General features: G+C 44.3%; 3 protein-coding genes across 11 annotated transcripts in view; 2 read left to right on the top strand and 1 right to left on the bottom strand.

Annotated features, from left to right (window-relative positions):
* LOC122873030 (protein jagged-1a-like) overlaps positions 1-12,041 on the top strand; it is a 34,045-nt gene extending 22,004 nt beyond the window's left edge. For 2 of the 3 annotated variants that reach the window (XM_044189298.1, XM_044189295.1), the window contains 15 exons: positions 117-290; positions 1,453-1,603; positions 2,076-2,240; positions 2,418-2,531; positions 2,621-2,734; positions 3,151-3,264; positions 3,344-3,460; positions 4,325-4,352; positions 5,000-5,085; positions 5,687-5,800; positions 6,242-6,351; positions 7,016-7,246; positions 8,160-8,291; positions 8,714-8,864; positions 9,966-12,041. In XM_044189298.1, the coding sequence (XP_044045233.1) occupies positions 117-290; positions 1,453-1,603; positions 2,076-2,240; positions 2,418-2,531; positions 2,621-2,734; positions 3,151-3,264; positions 3,344-3,460; positions 4,325-4,352; positions 5,000-5,085; positions 5,687-5,800; positions 6,242-6,351; positions 7,016-7,246; positions 8,160-8,291; positions 8,714-8,864; positions 9,966-10,525 (2,361 nt within the window). In that variant the 3' untranslated portion in view covers positions 10,526-12,041. The remainder of the gene's footprint in view (positions 1-116; positions 291-1,452; positions 1,604-2,075; positions 2,241-2,417; positions 2,532-2,620; positions 2,735-3,150; positions 3,265-3,343; positions 3,461-4,324; positions 4,353-4,999; positions 5,086-5,686; positions 5,801-6,241; positions 6,352-7,015; positions 7,247-8,159; positions 8,292-8,713; positions 8,865-9,965) is intronic. The other variant, XM_044189297.1, reaches the window with a different exon arrangement.
* LOC122873028 (NACHT, LRR and PYD domains-containing protein 12-like) overlaps positions 1-14,083 on the bottom strand; it is a 1,034,258-nt gene that overhangs the window by 469,146 nt on the left and 551,029 nt on the right. The gene's annotated exons all lie outside the window — the stretch shown is intronic.
* Positions 1-14,083, top strand: part of LOC122873033 (NACHT, LRR and PYD domains-containing protein 3-like) — a 573,599-nt gene that overhangs the window by 301,517 nt on the left and 257,999 nt on the right. The window lies entirely within an intron of this gene.

The following is a 14,083-nucleotide window of genomic DNA, read 5'->3' as shown; positions in this document are numbered from 1 at the left end:
GGCAGGAAGGAAGTCGATCTAAAAACGGACGCAGGATTTGGAAATTGGACGTCAAACGTCCTGAAGTGCGAGTATGTTCAGGCAACTTTGTAACGGTCGTCCTTTCTCTCTGTTAGGACCTGGTGAACGGTTATAAGTGTGTGTGTGCTCTGGGCTTCGGCGGTGAACGCTGTGAGAAAGACGTGGACGAGTGCTCCAGCGGGCCGTGCCTCAACGGCGGCCGTTGCCATGACGAAGTTAACGGCTTCCGCTGCCTGTGTCCACCTGGTTTCTCCGGAAGTCGCTGTCAGGTGAGCTGTCGCTAAGCCACGCCCACTTTTATAACCCGGTAAACGGAAACAGGAAGTGTACTTCTCCACACACTGACCTCACGGTTTAGACACGACACGCCGACAGCTGTCACTTAAATCACTCAAATGATCACACGATCAATCACTTTCACAGTTCACATCGGAAATTGAAAATTAATAATTGCATTTGTAAAGCTATGCTAATTTGCTAGCTAGCATTGCTGAAGACTATTTAATTTACCAGCTGGGATTTTGTTTTTGTTTTTAAGAGTATTAATGCACCAAATTCAGACCGTTACCATTTATTTATTTACTTTTCGGTAACTTCTGTTCTGATCCGACCAGCAGCCGCTGGCTTTGCAAGTCTGGAAATTGGAAGTTAAAATTTAAATCTACTGCGCTGGGAACAAATTAAGCTGTACGTGCATTACAGTGAACTGAATTCAAACTGGGGGAAACTGAATTTGCAAATCTTAAAGTTTGAGAATCGCACAAAAAGAGAATGCATAATATGGAAAAAAATGGCAGAATTTAATCACACATATAATTATGTTTGCACAAACGGTGAAATGATATCTGAGCTGTCTCAGTCGCCGCCAACATGACGAGTATAATAACCCGAATATGAAGCAGCATCCAACCATATACGTCCACTAAAATATTCAAATCGGCCTGAAGATCAGAATCTTTCAGAATGGTTTGAATCCATCAGGACTAGTTCTTGCTGGTTTGCATGTGTTGGTGTACGCTGTGGCCTGAATGACTCTCTGCATGTCTCTTCTTCTCTCATTGTTCCTCTTCTTATTTAGTTCAGCTGCTCATCCTCCGCTTTGCATTATTTTCTGAGATAATCGCCATAACTTGACACCGTGTCTTTGTGGAGGACAGCACTGATCAGTGATCAGTCCCGCCATCGCAGAGCAGAACTGAGTGTTTTAAAGATATTAACAGTAATATTGACGTAGTAGTTATTGACCGTGTCGAATATCAACATTTGAAACCTATCAGTTGACTTGTTCTCCAGACCCCGACATCCTCTCAAAGGTGCGTTGGTCTGCAGGTGGTTACCATGGTGACGTTCATTGTACAGGCGTCATAGAAACGGTAAAATGCAGAGTATCGTGTTGCACTGCTGAAGCTGAACTGTTGTCTCCGTCCACAGCTGGATATCGATTACTGCCTCCACAGTCCGTGTCAGAACGGCGGCCGGTGTTTCAACCTGGTGGCCGACTACGTCTGCGAGTGTCCCGAAGACTACGAGGGCAAGAACTGCTCGCGGCTGAAGGACCACTGCCGCACCACGCCCTGCAAAGGTCCACACTCAGTCCCTGTTCAGTCGTTCTTCGTCTCATGTCCTGACTGCTCGCACAGTTTACTCATAACAGATCTGTAACTGTAGTTTCTGGCTCCCCAGTGCTTCTAACGTTCTAGAGAGAAACTGAAATGTGACGATGAATTCACAGGAAGGTTACTGGAAAGCGTTTTTAATTCGGGGCTAATGACAGTGTTCGACCGGTCCACTTCCAGTTGATTAATTCCAATTATTTGCTGTCACAGCCGGGGAATCCTTTAGTCCTCAGCGGAACATGCAGAATTGTAAAAATCTGTCTGGAGAAAAATATATTCAGCATAAATGTTTGCAATAATAAATGAATAATAGAAGTAGTCCGGTACTCGACAATCCAGCTCGCAGCTGGAATTTGTGTTGATCTGGGAGAAGATTTGGTTCACAGTCCAACTTGTGAAGAGTCCATCTTCATCTTCCTGCGTCTCCTCCTTCCCCAGTGATTGACAGCTGCACAGTGGCGGTGGCGTCCAATAGCACACCGGGCGGGGTGCGTCTGATTTCGTCCAACGTGTGCGGCCCCCACGGGCGGTGTCGGAGTCACGCCGGCGGACAGTTCAGCTGCGAGTGTGAGGAGGGATTCACCGGGACGTACTGCCACGAGAGTGAGTGCATCAATCATTCCCTCTGATCTTACTGCTGTTAAACCAAATCTCAGTTTCCCGTAATAATCTTTTGCTTTTCTGTTCATTCTGAACTTTGCTTTAACTCAAGGGCTCCATAAAAACTCAATTTCTAATAAAAATGATAAATATCATGTATGAATTCTTCCTGTCTGGCAGATATAAATGACTGTGAGAGCGCCCCCTGTCTGAACGGAGGAACCTGTATTGATAAAGTCAGTCAGTATCAGTGTATCTGTGCTGACGGCTGGGACGGCCCCACCTGCCACAACAGTGAGTCCTCCTCTTCCTCCCTCCTCATCCTCAGCTGCAGCGGCGGACATGTTGGATTTGTTTTGATGCTCTTTGTTTTTGGCGCGCAGACATCGATGACTGCAGCTCTGCTCCCTGTCAGAACCGCGGCGTCTGTCAAGATCTGGTCAACGATTTCTACTGTGAGTGTAACAACGGCTGGAAGGGCAAGACCTGCCACTCAAGTAAGTCCTGCTCGTGTGTGTGTGTGTGTGTGTGTGTGTGTGTGAGATTCATGTTAACTCACAGTCTAGAGACTAACGGGGCTATTTAGCTTTTCTTTACACTTCCTGGCTTCTGGTTTTTGGTAATTGGCTGCATTTATTATATAGCACCTTTTTATCCAAAGCGCTTTCCAGTTCGCCTCTCATTCACTCACTCACACACACACACACACACACACACACACACACACACACACACACACACACACACACACACACACACACACACACACACACTGACGCCGGCGAGCTTCCATGCGCGGTGCTGGCCTCATCATCGGGTTCAGCGTCTTGCTGGGGAGTCGTGTGTGTTGTGTAAACGCCCCCCCCCCAGGTGTTCCAGGTTTCTGCTCACCGAAGTCTGTTTTTCCTCCCAGGAGAGAGTCAGTGTGACGAGGCGACCTGTAACAACGGAGGAACCTGCTACGACGAAGGCGACACCTTCAAGTGTCTGTGTGCTGCAGGCTGGGAGGGGGCCACCTGTAACATCGGTCAGTATGACCTCGTGTTTTATGTTTTTAAGTTTCTTCGCGTCAGTTTGGCGGCTAACGGCCTCGCCTGTGTCTCCAGCGAAGAACAGCAGCTGTCTGCCGAGTCCCTGCGAGAACGGAGGGACCTGTGTGGTGGACGGAGACTCGTTCAGCTGCGTTTGTAAGGAGGGCTGGGAGGGCGCCACCTGCAGCCACAGTGAGTCCCTGCGACCCGTTCCTCCACCTCACACTTTAGACAGCCTTTCTGTCGAAACACATTACGGGATTTGTGAATTGTTAGTTATTTGCTAAATATGATGCTTTTTTTTTGCATATTTTATATTGAAATCTTAGACTTTTGTTTAACAGCGCAGCGTGTTAATGTGCTGACATTTAGCATCTAATGTTTTGCATGGTAAAATGTTAACAGTATGCATATTAATAATGCAAGTTAATTACATTTAGCATGTAACAACATGCTCATTTTACGTGGACAAACAAAACAGAAATGAAGTACGTGGACAGCGACACTTGTTCGCATGTTGAAGTGTTAACTGCATGCTTGGTAATATGCTGTAATTAAGTATCCATGTTTAGTGTGTTGACATGCTGATTGTGTGCATGGCAACATGTTAACTTTATTCATTCAAAGAAAATGACTGTGCCCAAAAAGCTTGATTTATACAAAGTGAAATAAATATACAGTTTATACGCTGCTTAAATATAATGTATTGTAGACATAAATAATATATACATACAAAAATAAAAGGAAATGGTAATAAAGGGAAATGCAAAGTACAAATGAAGGTGCGACATGTTAGTAAAAAACGTTACCGTGTTAGCGAAGAATAAGCTTAAATCACAAAATCGATCTGAGGCTGATGGGAGCTCATTCGTCTGAGGTGTTTCCTGTTGCTGTTCACATGTTTGTGGGTCTCGAGGAAAAGTCGTCAGGATTGATCCTCTGGTGTCACACCAGCACTCGTAGGTTAGATCCCGGTCCTTAGTGTCTAAACAGCAGACTCCTGTGAACACACTGCGTGAAGTCTAACACAACATTCACTTTTTTGTTATTTTCCAGATGCCAACGACTGCAGTCCTCATCCCTGGTGAGTCACACACACACACACACACACACACACACGTACGTATAACAATACATAAAGCCAGGCGCAGAGAGCTGAGTCTTATGTTTGTGACAGCTGCTGTTATGTAAGTAAAGAAGATTTCCTCTTTTAAAATAACTGTTTCTGACGTCGTGAATCTAGTTTTTGAAAGGTTTTTTTGAAGCTCACGGTTTCAGAAGTCCTTGGAGGAGCATGTCGTCCTTCAACTCAAGTCAAAACATTATGATGTTTTAAAGTGATAAACTGTCATATGCTACATTAAGTTCTCCTTTTTGGCCTCCTCCTCGCCATCTGTCCGTTCACCAAATCAAATCTGGAACAAAACGGGAACAAAACAGCTCTGTTGCTGCCAGTTTCACGTTTTATCTGCTCAGCTCCCACTCTGCTCTCCAAGCCACAGTCAGAAAATTGCTCATATCTTTGAAACGCACTGATCAGAAAAAAAAGATGTTTTTTCTGTGTGTAATTAAGATTAGGGTTAGCCACGAGGGTTCCAGCTCAGTTAGGTCAGGGTTACTGATTTATAGCTACGTTTGTCGTTTTGTTTTTTCAGTGGGAAATTAAGAAGAATTCAGATTTTCAACACTCCCCTTAAACTGTAGATCTCTCCATTCTTCTCTGTCCTGCAGTTATAACAGTGGGACCTGCGTCGATGGAGACAACTGGTATCGATGTGAATGTGCTCCGGGGTTCGCCGGCCCCGACTGCAGGATCAGTGAGTGTCGACCTTTGACCCCCTTAACCTTCCCTCCATCTACCCCTCCGCTCATCTGCTGCCCTCCATTACTCCCAGTGGATGTTTTCTGTCTCTCTTCATCTGCCTTGCTCTTCTTGTCCCGTCTTACTGGAGTTCAGTCTCTTTCTGCCTCAGTGCCTTGAAGCTGAAGCTTGTGTTAACTCCGGTCAGCGTGCGTTGAACTTTATGATCTTTTGTTAAATCTCGTCCGAACCTCGGCTGCTCGGAGAGCCGATCACGTCTCCAACATTTAGTGAAATCCTCTTGTTCTTTGTCATCTTGTCAGATGGATCAGTTTCACAGGACATGTTTAGCCTAGCTTAGCACAAAGACTGGAAGCAGGGGGAAACTGCTAGCCTAGCTCAATCAAAAAGGAAAAAAAAACTCCCAACAACTCCAAAGCTGTCTGGTTCCATGTTTCTAAAGCTGAGTGTTGTTTGAAATATTGCTTCTGCTGCCATCCGATGCTTAATGAGAAAATAACAAGTCGGTCCGGTTCTCAGCCTCTGTTACTAAACACAGATATATCTAATTAATATTTCCGTGGACAAAAATAATAACTGTCACTCATCTCTTCCAGACATCAATGAGTGCCAGTCGTCGCCCTGCTCCTTCGGCTCCACCTGTGTGGATGAAATCAACGGTTACCGCTGCATCTGTCCACCAGGGAGAACCGGCCCCCGCTGCCAAGACGGTAAAACCTGCAGTTTACTTTATCAATACTGTGATAATAGTGATCTGAAACAGTCTTCACAGTAGCCATCATATTTACCACGAGCCAGCTAACAAATAGTGTAATAAATGTCAGATAGCTAATTCAACAGCGCTGATCAATAAAGAAATGCCGACAAAATGTTCTAATGAATTGGTGCTGGGTAGCTGTCGTTAGGTCTGTGTTCTGAGGGTCACCAACTTTCACAAAGCAGAGGAAGAGACGGTCACATTATTGCACATGTTTATGTAACGGATGCACCTGTACAATACAGGCTCCTGACTCAGCTGCAGATTCCCAAAATCAAATCAGCCACTGACGTATCGCAGAGCAGATGTAGGTCCTTGTTACTGTGAGCTGGTTCACACCTCTGATGTCTGAGGCGCGTTGGTGTAAAGTGCTGCTGCTGGTTTTGTGCTGCAGCGTCGGGGAGGCCCTGTGTGGTCGGAGGGCTGGTGGCTCTGGATGGAAGCAGATGGGACGAAGACTGCAACACCTGCCGCTGTCACAACGGCAGAATCGGCTGCACAAAGGTAGAACTGAGATCCGGATTCATGGCACTGTCACAAACGCAATTCTTGTGTTCTTCCTCCCACATTCAGCCAGTCGGGGTCACGTAGCTCCACTTGTTTCTCCTTCAATTTTGAGAAAACCTGCATAAAAAAATGAAGAAAACATTTCGATTTTTACTTGAAATTAGTGAAACGATCTCAGCAAAATGGCTGATTTTCTTTGCTTGATTACAGAAAGATTTTAGTGCTCAACTGTTGAAGAGCGTCCATTGCTGTTGTCTGCTGTTGCTATTAAACTACTTGAACACGATTATAAAGTGTGCACATCTTACAGGATATGTTTTAAGGCAGTAAGAGCTTTATTGGCTTTATTTTACTCAGTGAAAGTACAGCAGCAGTCAAATTTACTTTAAGTATCAAAAGTCGTCATTATGCAGAGTGCTCCATGTTGGCTGGTAGAGGCGGTGCCATACACTGTTTATTCTATAACAATGTGTTGTATGTTAAAAGCTGATTTTGTGTGTGAAGTGAGTAAAAAGTACAATATTTCCTTCAGAACTGTAATGGAGTAGAAGTATAAATTAGCCAAAAACTGAAATAAGCAAGTACGGAAGATAAAAATGAGGAGAACTGAGAAACTAAATACTTACTTCTGACCTCCTTCGCCGCCTTGTGTCTCCGACAGCTTTGGTGCGGACCTAAACCTTGCAGCCTCCACAGTAAGGCTCGCGGCTCGGAGTGTCCCGCCGGTCAGACCTGCGTCGCCGTCCGGGACGAGCGCTGCTTCGTCAAGCCCTGCCCCAGCCAGGGGGAGTGCTGGAGCCCCGCCCACCGGGCCCCGCCCACAGCCAGGTGTCACACAGAAACCAGCTGTGCCAACGTCACCTTCACCTTCAACAAGGACATCATGGCAAAGGTCAGTTTGGTTTCCACCTTCTGAATTTCTTCATATTCTCTCTGTCCAACTTCTATTTGCTTACTGAGCAAAAACAAAAATATTGGTTCCATCGGTAGAAAATGCTTTAAACTGCTTTACAACCGATGACAAGAAGGACTTGTTGCTAGCTCACCAGCGGTGGACTTAGTAGATTTACTTAAGTTCAATTTTGAGGTACTTGTACTTTACTTTTTTTCATGCTACTTTACACTTCACTACATTTATCTGACAGCTACAGTTAATTTACAGATTAAGATTTTTACACACAAAACAATTGTTATCAATTAAACTACGCAACAGTTTATACAAGTACAGATGAAACGATTAGTCGACTGACAACTATTTGGATCGTTTTCCATTTTTCGTGTAAAATCCCTTCCTGGCTGCAGCTCCTCAGATGTGCAGATCTGCTGCTTTTCCTCTGAACGACTGTAATAACTGTAATGTTTGTTAATAACGTCGAGCTTCGGACTGTCGGTCGGACACGACGACACGGTGAAGGCGTCGCTTTGGGCTCTGGGTCGATCGACGGATCGACGGAGAAAAGAATCGGCAGAATCAGCAATCCGATACAAACCGGTTCAACATGAGCTCCAGCTCCACCAGCTGCAGCAGCAACATCCTGCTTTACATTAATGCACGAGGAATAATAACCTGATGATAGAATATATAACAGCACAGCAGCCACAGGGACGCTGCACTGCTTTAATGCTTTAAGGGCTTTTTCCTGATCACACTCTCACACTTTCACTGCAGCAGAGGGTTTGTACAGTGTGTGTTAGTGCTTTTACTGCAGTAAAGGATCTGAATACTTCCTCCACCACTTGCAGTTGCCGTCACACCTTCATGCTGTTGTAGCTGCTGATGTTGTTCCTCTGGTTTGGTGTTACAGGGTGTGACGGTGGAGCAGGTTTGTCGCGAGCTCAGGAGCCTCTACGTCGTCAAGAATCTGTCCTCCGACTCCTCCGTCTCCGTGACCTGCGAGCCGTCGCTCAGCACCAACAACGAGATCCACGTAGCCATCGTAAGTCACGTCTGGTCTGAGAATCAATCATTTTTAGTTCTTAATGTAATGATTATGGAGCTGCAGAGCCGCTGATATGATCTGATTATCATTTCCAGTACATCACATTAACATTTACCAAAAGTCTGGGATTATAAAATGGAAAAGGAGCAAGAATTTGGAGATAAGAGCACCAACGGGGTATAAGGCTGTCGCTGCCACAACCAGAAGGCTTAAATGTTAACAAACTGTTTCAAACCGCTGTTGCTGCAGCCAGAAAAATAAAATGCATCCTGAGCGCCAGATGATTTTCCTTGGGAATGGAAAAGCTTTCATGGCCTATTGTGTTGCATGAATCGGTGATTAGAGGGTACCAACATGAGCATTTGTTTAGACTGAAATGTCACAGACAGACAGACGAGCTTTTCTGTTGAATGTTTCAGTCAACAGAGGACCAGAGGAAAGGTATGACCTTCGTCAAGGAAATCACAGACAGGATCATGGATCTGGTAAGCAAGAGGAGCGGCAACAGCACCATCATCAGCGCCATCGCCGAGGTCCGCATCCAGAGACGACAGAGCCACAACCCCAACGGTGAGCTTCTGCTGGGTTTCTCAACGTGGGAAGAACATCAGCGCTTTACAGCTGTCTTCATCAAACTTGATTCTTGACTCTGGGAATTGTAGTCCCCCCCCCCCTTCCAAAAGACTATTCTTCAACAGTGAGGGTTTCGATCCCCCTGTCTGATATACATGTTGTATGTATTTGTTAACCACCTTAACTCCAGTGGTGGAAGAAGTATTATCAGCAAAATTTACTTAAAGTATCAAAAGTAAAAGTACTCAGTCTTCAGAAAAATGGTCCCTGTCAGTATTTTACTATTATATATGACTACTACTACTTTATATAGTGTTGGGTAGTTTAATCTACAGCAATGCATCATGGTCTATAAGATCGTCATGTGTTTGTAGCGTCGCTGTCCTGTGAGAACCACGTATCTCTAAAAAGTTAACTTTTCATGGGCTCAGAAAAGCAGCTGTGTTTTCAGCTAATCCAGTATTTATTTAGCTCCCCACCTGATCTGAAACTGTGTTGTAGAATCGATGCTGTTGGGTTCAGTCGCTGTGCTTCCGCTGCCTCGCTGAGTGACAAGCTAATGTTACTGTAAGGCAGTTTTAAAAAGTCAGCAATCCGCCTCTATGGTGTCGAATCCAAAATGCTTGCACACGCGACTTCTCGGACGGTTTGGTTTATCGTGATTATCAGTTCAGCACAGCTCGCTAGTTCCCGCCATTTGAGTGAACAACAGCCTAGCTTACTGGTCTGTCAACGGGGAATGCAGTGGGTCAGATGCCCGGCCGCATACTACAGGTGTCAGGTTTGAGCTCTGTCCTAACTCTGTCAACTAAACCCAGCTGGCTATAGGATGGACTGCTGACTAGCTTGTTAGCTTACAAGATAAAGTCGGCGAGCACTTTTCCCCTAGTTCCAGTCTTTGTGCTAAGCTAGACTTATCTGCGTACTGGACGCACTCAGATGAAACTTATATCCATCTTCTTATCTGATGTTGGCTAAAGCAGCAAACTATTTCCGAAAATGTCTGACTGACTGTTCCTTTACACTAACGATGACAGTCATAGTTTTTAATCAAGTGTCTTGAGTCGTTCACTGACCTCCATTTTTCTCTCCGTCCAGCAGACCACCTTGTGCCCCTGCTGGTTTCCGCGGTGATTGTTGTCTGGGCGTTGGCGATCGCCTCGATGTTGCTGTGGTGCGTGAGGAGGCGGAGGAAGCGGAGCGCCCACACTGGGGTCAGCACACAGGCGGCGACGCCGCCGCCGCCGCCGCCGCCGTCGTCTTTGGCACCTGCAGCCGAGGACAACAACGCGCTCCACAACAGCGTCAGCACCGCCCGCGAGCAGCTCAACCACATCAAGAATCCCATTGAGAAAAACACACCGAACCACCACCACCATCAACACCACCTCCTCCTCCATCACCACCTCTGCGAGGACAAGAACTCTGTCAACGCCAAGGGCAGGAAGTCAGACACTGGGAGCCAATCAGACGAGGACGAGATGGACAAGAGGCTGCAGAAGGCGAGGTTCCCCCGGGCACCACCGGCGTACTCGCTGGTAGACTGGGAGGAACAACCCCCCCACCATACGACGGGCAAACCCCCACACTGGACTAGCAAACAGGACAACAGGCAACTGCAGTCACAGAGTGTAAACAGGATGGAATATATTGTATAACCAACGGGGCTCAAAATGACTGGATGGTCCTCGGAGATCAGAACCCCACCCAGTGGTGGAAGACTTTCTGTAGTCCATTTGTAGTCTCTCTTTTTTTTTTTTTTGTTTAGAATTGAATTCACGATTGATTTTTGCTGTTTAATTTATGTTTTGACTGACACTGGTCTGAACGGTCCACTGCGGTTGGCTGGATCTCCGATGTTGTGGACACCTTTTGTAAACGACAGAATTTGGACGTGCGGGAGCATTCCTGAGTCGCCTCACGTGCACGATTTTGTATCTTTCCTTCCAGAATGAGTTTTGTATTTGAAAGTGCTGCCGGGTTGTTTCACCACAGCACCGACGAATTTGGGGGAAAAAAAAATATTTATTTAGTTTTTTGGGGGGAAATTTCAGCCAATATAAAGAATGGTCCATGTAGAATGTTTCTGTATAGATGTGTAAATAATGTTTTAATTAATCATTGTGTATATTTGATTTATTAACTTAATCGTGTTAAGATATTTCTTTTTTATTTATAAGTATTGTTTAGAGATGAAGGTTAGACAGCTTTGTAAGCTTACGACTTCTTGATGGAAATTTCTTTTTATATATATATATTTTTCGTCCACGGCAGAAGTGTTCTTGAAAGGATAGTTTATTTTTAGCCTTTTGGATTTGGGCATTTTTTTTGCCTCAACTAAACGTTTTGTACATTGTCTGTTTTGTTGGTATGTTTGCCAGGATGTTCTGTTGGAAGTACTTTAATTGTAAATGGGGGGGGGGGTCAGAGACAGATTTTGCTGCTTCGAGGTCTTTTTATACAAACCAACATGGTGGCAGACATTTTGGTTTTGCTACTGAAAAGAAATTCTTCAAGGGACATAACGTTTTTGTAGTAATTTGTATATTTTGTACAGTGTAAAAATAAGAGTTGAGAAAAGGCTTTGGATACTGTTTCCATGTGTTTTGTAACAATCTGATCAGACCTGCGTAACGAAAGGGGCTCCGTTATGTTTACGTTCAGTGTTGCTCACCGAAACTCGCCGTGTATCCTCGAGGTCTAACAAAAGGTGTCGAGTGCATTTCCTTCTACATAAAACATTTGCAAAGCCGATTTTAAATTTAAACTGCATTGTTTACATCCCATGTTTACTAGGTTGCAGCCTTCTGCCCTGCCACGTATTGATCAGTGGAATCGCATTGGTAGGAATTTATATTCTCGTGTGTGCGTACGATACAAACTAAATTGGGACCGTCTCGTAGAAAAACAGCCCTGTGGCCCTACTAGAGGTCTAAGACTCCACAGGGAACCTTTTAAGGAAGTACTTGAAGAGAGACTTCAACAAGGACACTGTAGAGCTGTCATGTGACATGTTGCCTGTTGTTGATTGGAGGATAAAATAAGGCTGTGGAACCATGTTTGAGTTCAGTCGTCAGGCCCTTTAGTTTATGATGGAGGAATAAAAAAAAGTGTTTTCTCGCACATTCCACTTTTTTGGACCTTGAAAAATAAAAGTCTGTTTGGTACTGGCAACAATGTATTGTTATTTTTGGAGAAAGCTATATTTCCTAAATATGTGGTATTACACGGGGTCTAAATATATCTTGGTAAAGAACCTAACCAATTACAGTCAGAAAAAAATAGCTAGCAAATATTAACTTCTGATTTGCCTAAATGAACCTGCAGGGTAGCTTCCGAACCAGCACAAGCACCAAACGCAAAGCCTAAATACTGCCAGACGCTGCTTCTCAAACGAGAGAGTAGTTAGCAAAGGGAACTGACATTTAACTTGTCGAGGCTTGGCTTTCAGCAGTGGGCCTTTCTATGAAAAAATTAAATACCTGGAATAACTAAACTTAGGAGCTAACGAGTCCTCAGTCTTATTTATTAGCAAAGAACAAATGTAGAAAACATTCCAGCTTCTCATTTTAGCTGGGGAGCCGTTCAGATGACATCAGCTGTTAATAGTTGAAAGTTGAAACTGAAAGTTGGCTGCTGTCTGGTTATTGTGCTCTCTGCAGCCAACTGTTTGTATTTAGCAAAGGAAGCACCACTCTGCATGATCAGGAGGGTCAGAAACTTTAATTCTTAACATTTGAAGCGAATTAATTTCATAGTTCTCGCTCTAGTATTTGGATCAAGCTTGTTAAAAATAACTAATAACGCTACAGCTGCTATTTTAATGTGTCAGATACATATTTAAATCGATTATTTTCTGCTGCTCATCTCAGGTTCGTGTTTCAGGTTGTCAGAGTACAGTAGACTGACACTAAAACTGTTTCTATTCTCTCAGCCAATAAAATGCAGGTCTAAACTTTTTTTTAGTGAAGTTATTTTTCATCATTTCACAGCTTTAGTTAAATGTTGAAACCTAAACCCAAATCTGTTTTCAAATTATTCTGATTCAATAAATATATTTGATTCTGGATTAAGATTTGATAAAATGCTGTCGACCCTAAACTTATCTAATTAACTTCAGCCTAATCTAATATTTTACTGTAGTACTGTAATAATACACGCTCATTGTCAGCTAGTGATAATACTGAGCCCCTTCTGTGAAGGAGGCGCTGATAGAAAGAGTCTTATACATGATTTCACGCATGTGTTTGGTTGATGTGGGCCAAAGGCTTGGTTTTGTTGCTCTTATGATCCAGACATCTTGCCTAATAAGGGTGTTTATCGGAGGCGGCGAACAGAGGTCGCTTTGTCTTCCCAGCCGTCCTCGGGTCTTCATCCCTATCACACACTGTCCTCTGCAGACATGTGAGGGCGTTTATAAAGACCCTGCACAAGCGACCGTCCCTCACAGAGAGACAACACTTTGAATAAATGCTTCTCCTGCATGAATCTCAGACTTTCATCATAACAAACCCTGCTCTTCCAAACAGGCTTTTGCAGTGTGGTCGATTCAGAGGGGAAGGATGTGTTTATGTGCATTTTTCTGAAGTCATGCAAACTTTGTGATTTTCAAATATAGGCTGAAGGGAATCCAAATCAGAGGCTGAAGCAAAGAAAGTCGCTCTCAGTGGACGAGAGCCGGGTTCTACGGGACAGACAGCATGTAGACGGTCATTTGAAACGTTTTGTGGCCGGTGAGAGTTTTCATGCTCTGAGTTACGACATGATGCCAGTCTTCCCCCCTCCCTGTTTGTGAAATCCCCTCATCCCCTTCCTCTCGCTCTACCATTATGGTCTCGCCTCGGTCCAGACCACAACTTCCACTCTCAGACTCTGACTGTCTCTTTCTTCCTACGTCTCTTTGACAAAAAAAAAATCTAACTCAAGACTTTAGTTTTTTACTTTGTTGACTGAATATACTATTTTTTTTTAGCCAATTTAGTTCAAATCGTGTTTGTTCTACATCACTGTTGACAATTTTCTGCAGCAGAGCACAGTTTTTACATTTCGAATGTCTTTCTTTTGTCAAGGCACTTGACTTAACTGGCAAACTTGAAACTGTTCCAGATAGATAATCCATCACAGTAAGCATTTAGTTGAATTATAATGCAGCAGAGAATGAGGGTTAAAGTGAAGTGTGCATTGAATCACCACACAGCGCTAAAGTAACAGTTCTG

This window comes from Siniperca chuatsi, linkage group LG3, assembly GCF_020085105.1.
Source record: "Siniperca chuatsi isolate FFG_IHB_CAS linkage group LG3, ASM2008510v1, whole genome shotgun sequence".
In the NCBI taxonomy this organism is placed as follows: domain Eukaryota; kingdom Metazoa; phylum Chordata; class Actinopteri; order Centrarchiformes; family Sinipercidae; genus Siniperca; species Siniperca chuatsi.
The sequence above is the reverse complement of the archived record's forward strand: the minus strand, read 5'-3'. Positions and strand labels throughout refer to the sequence as shown.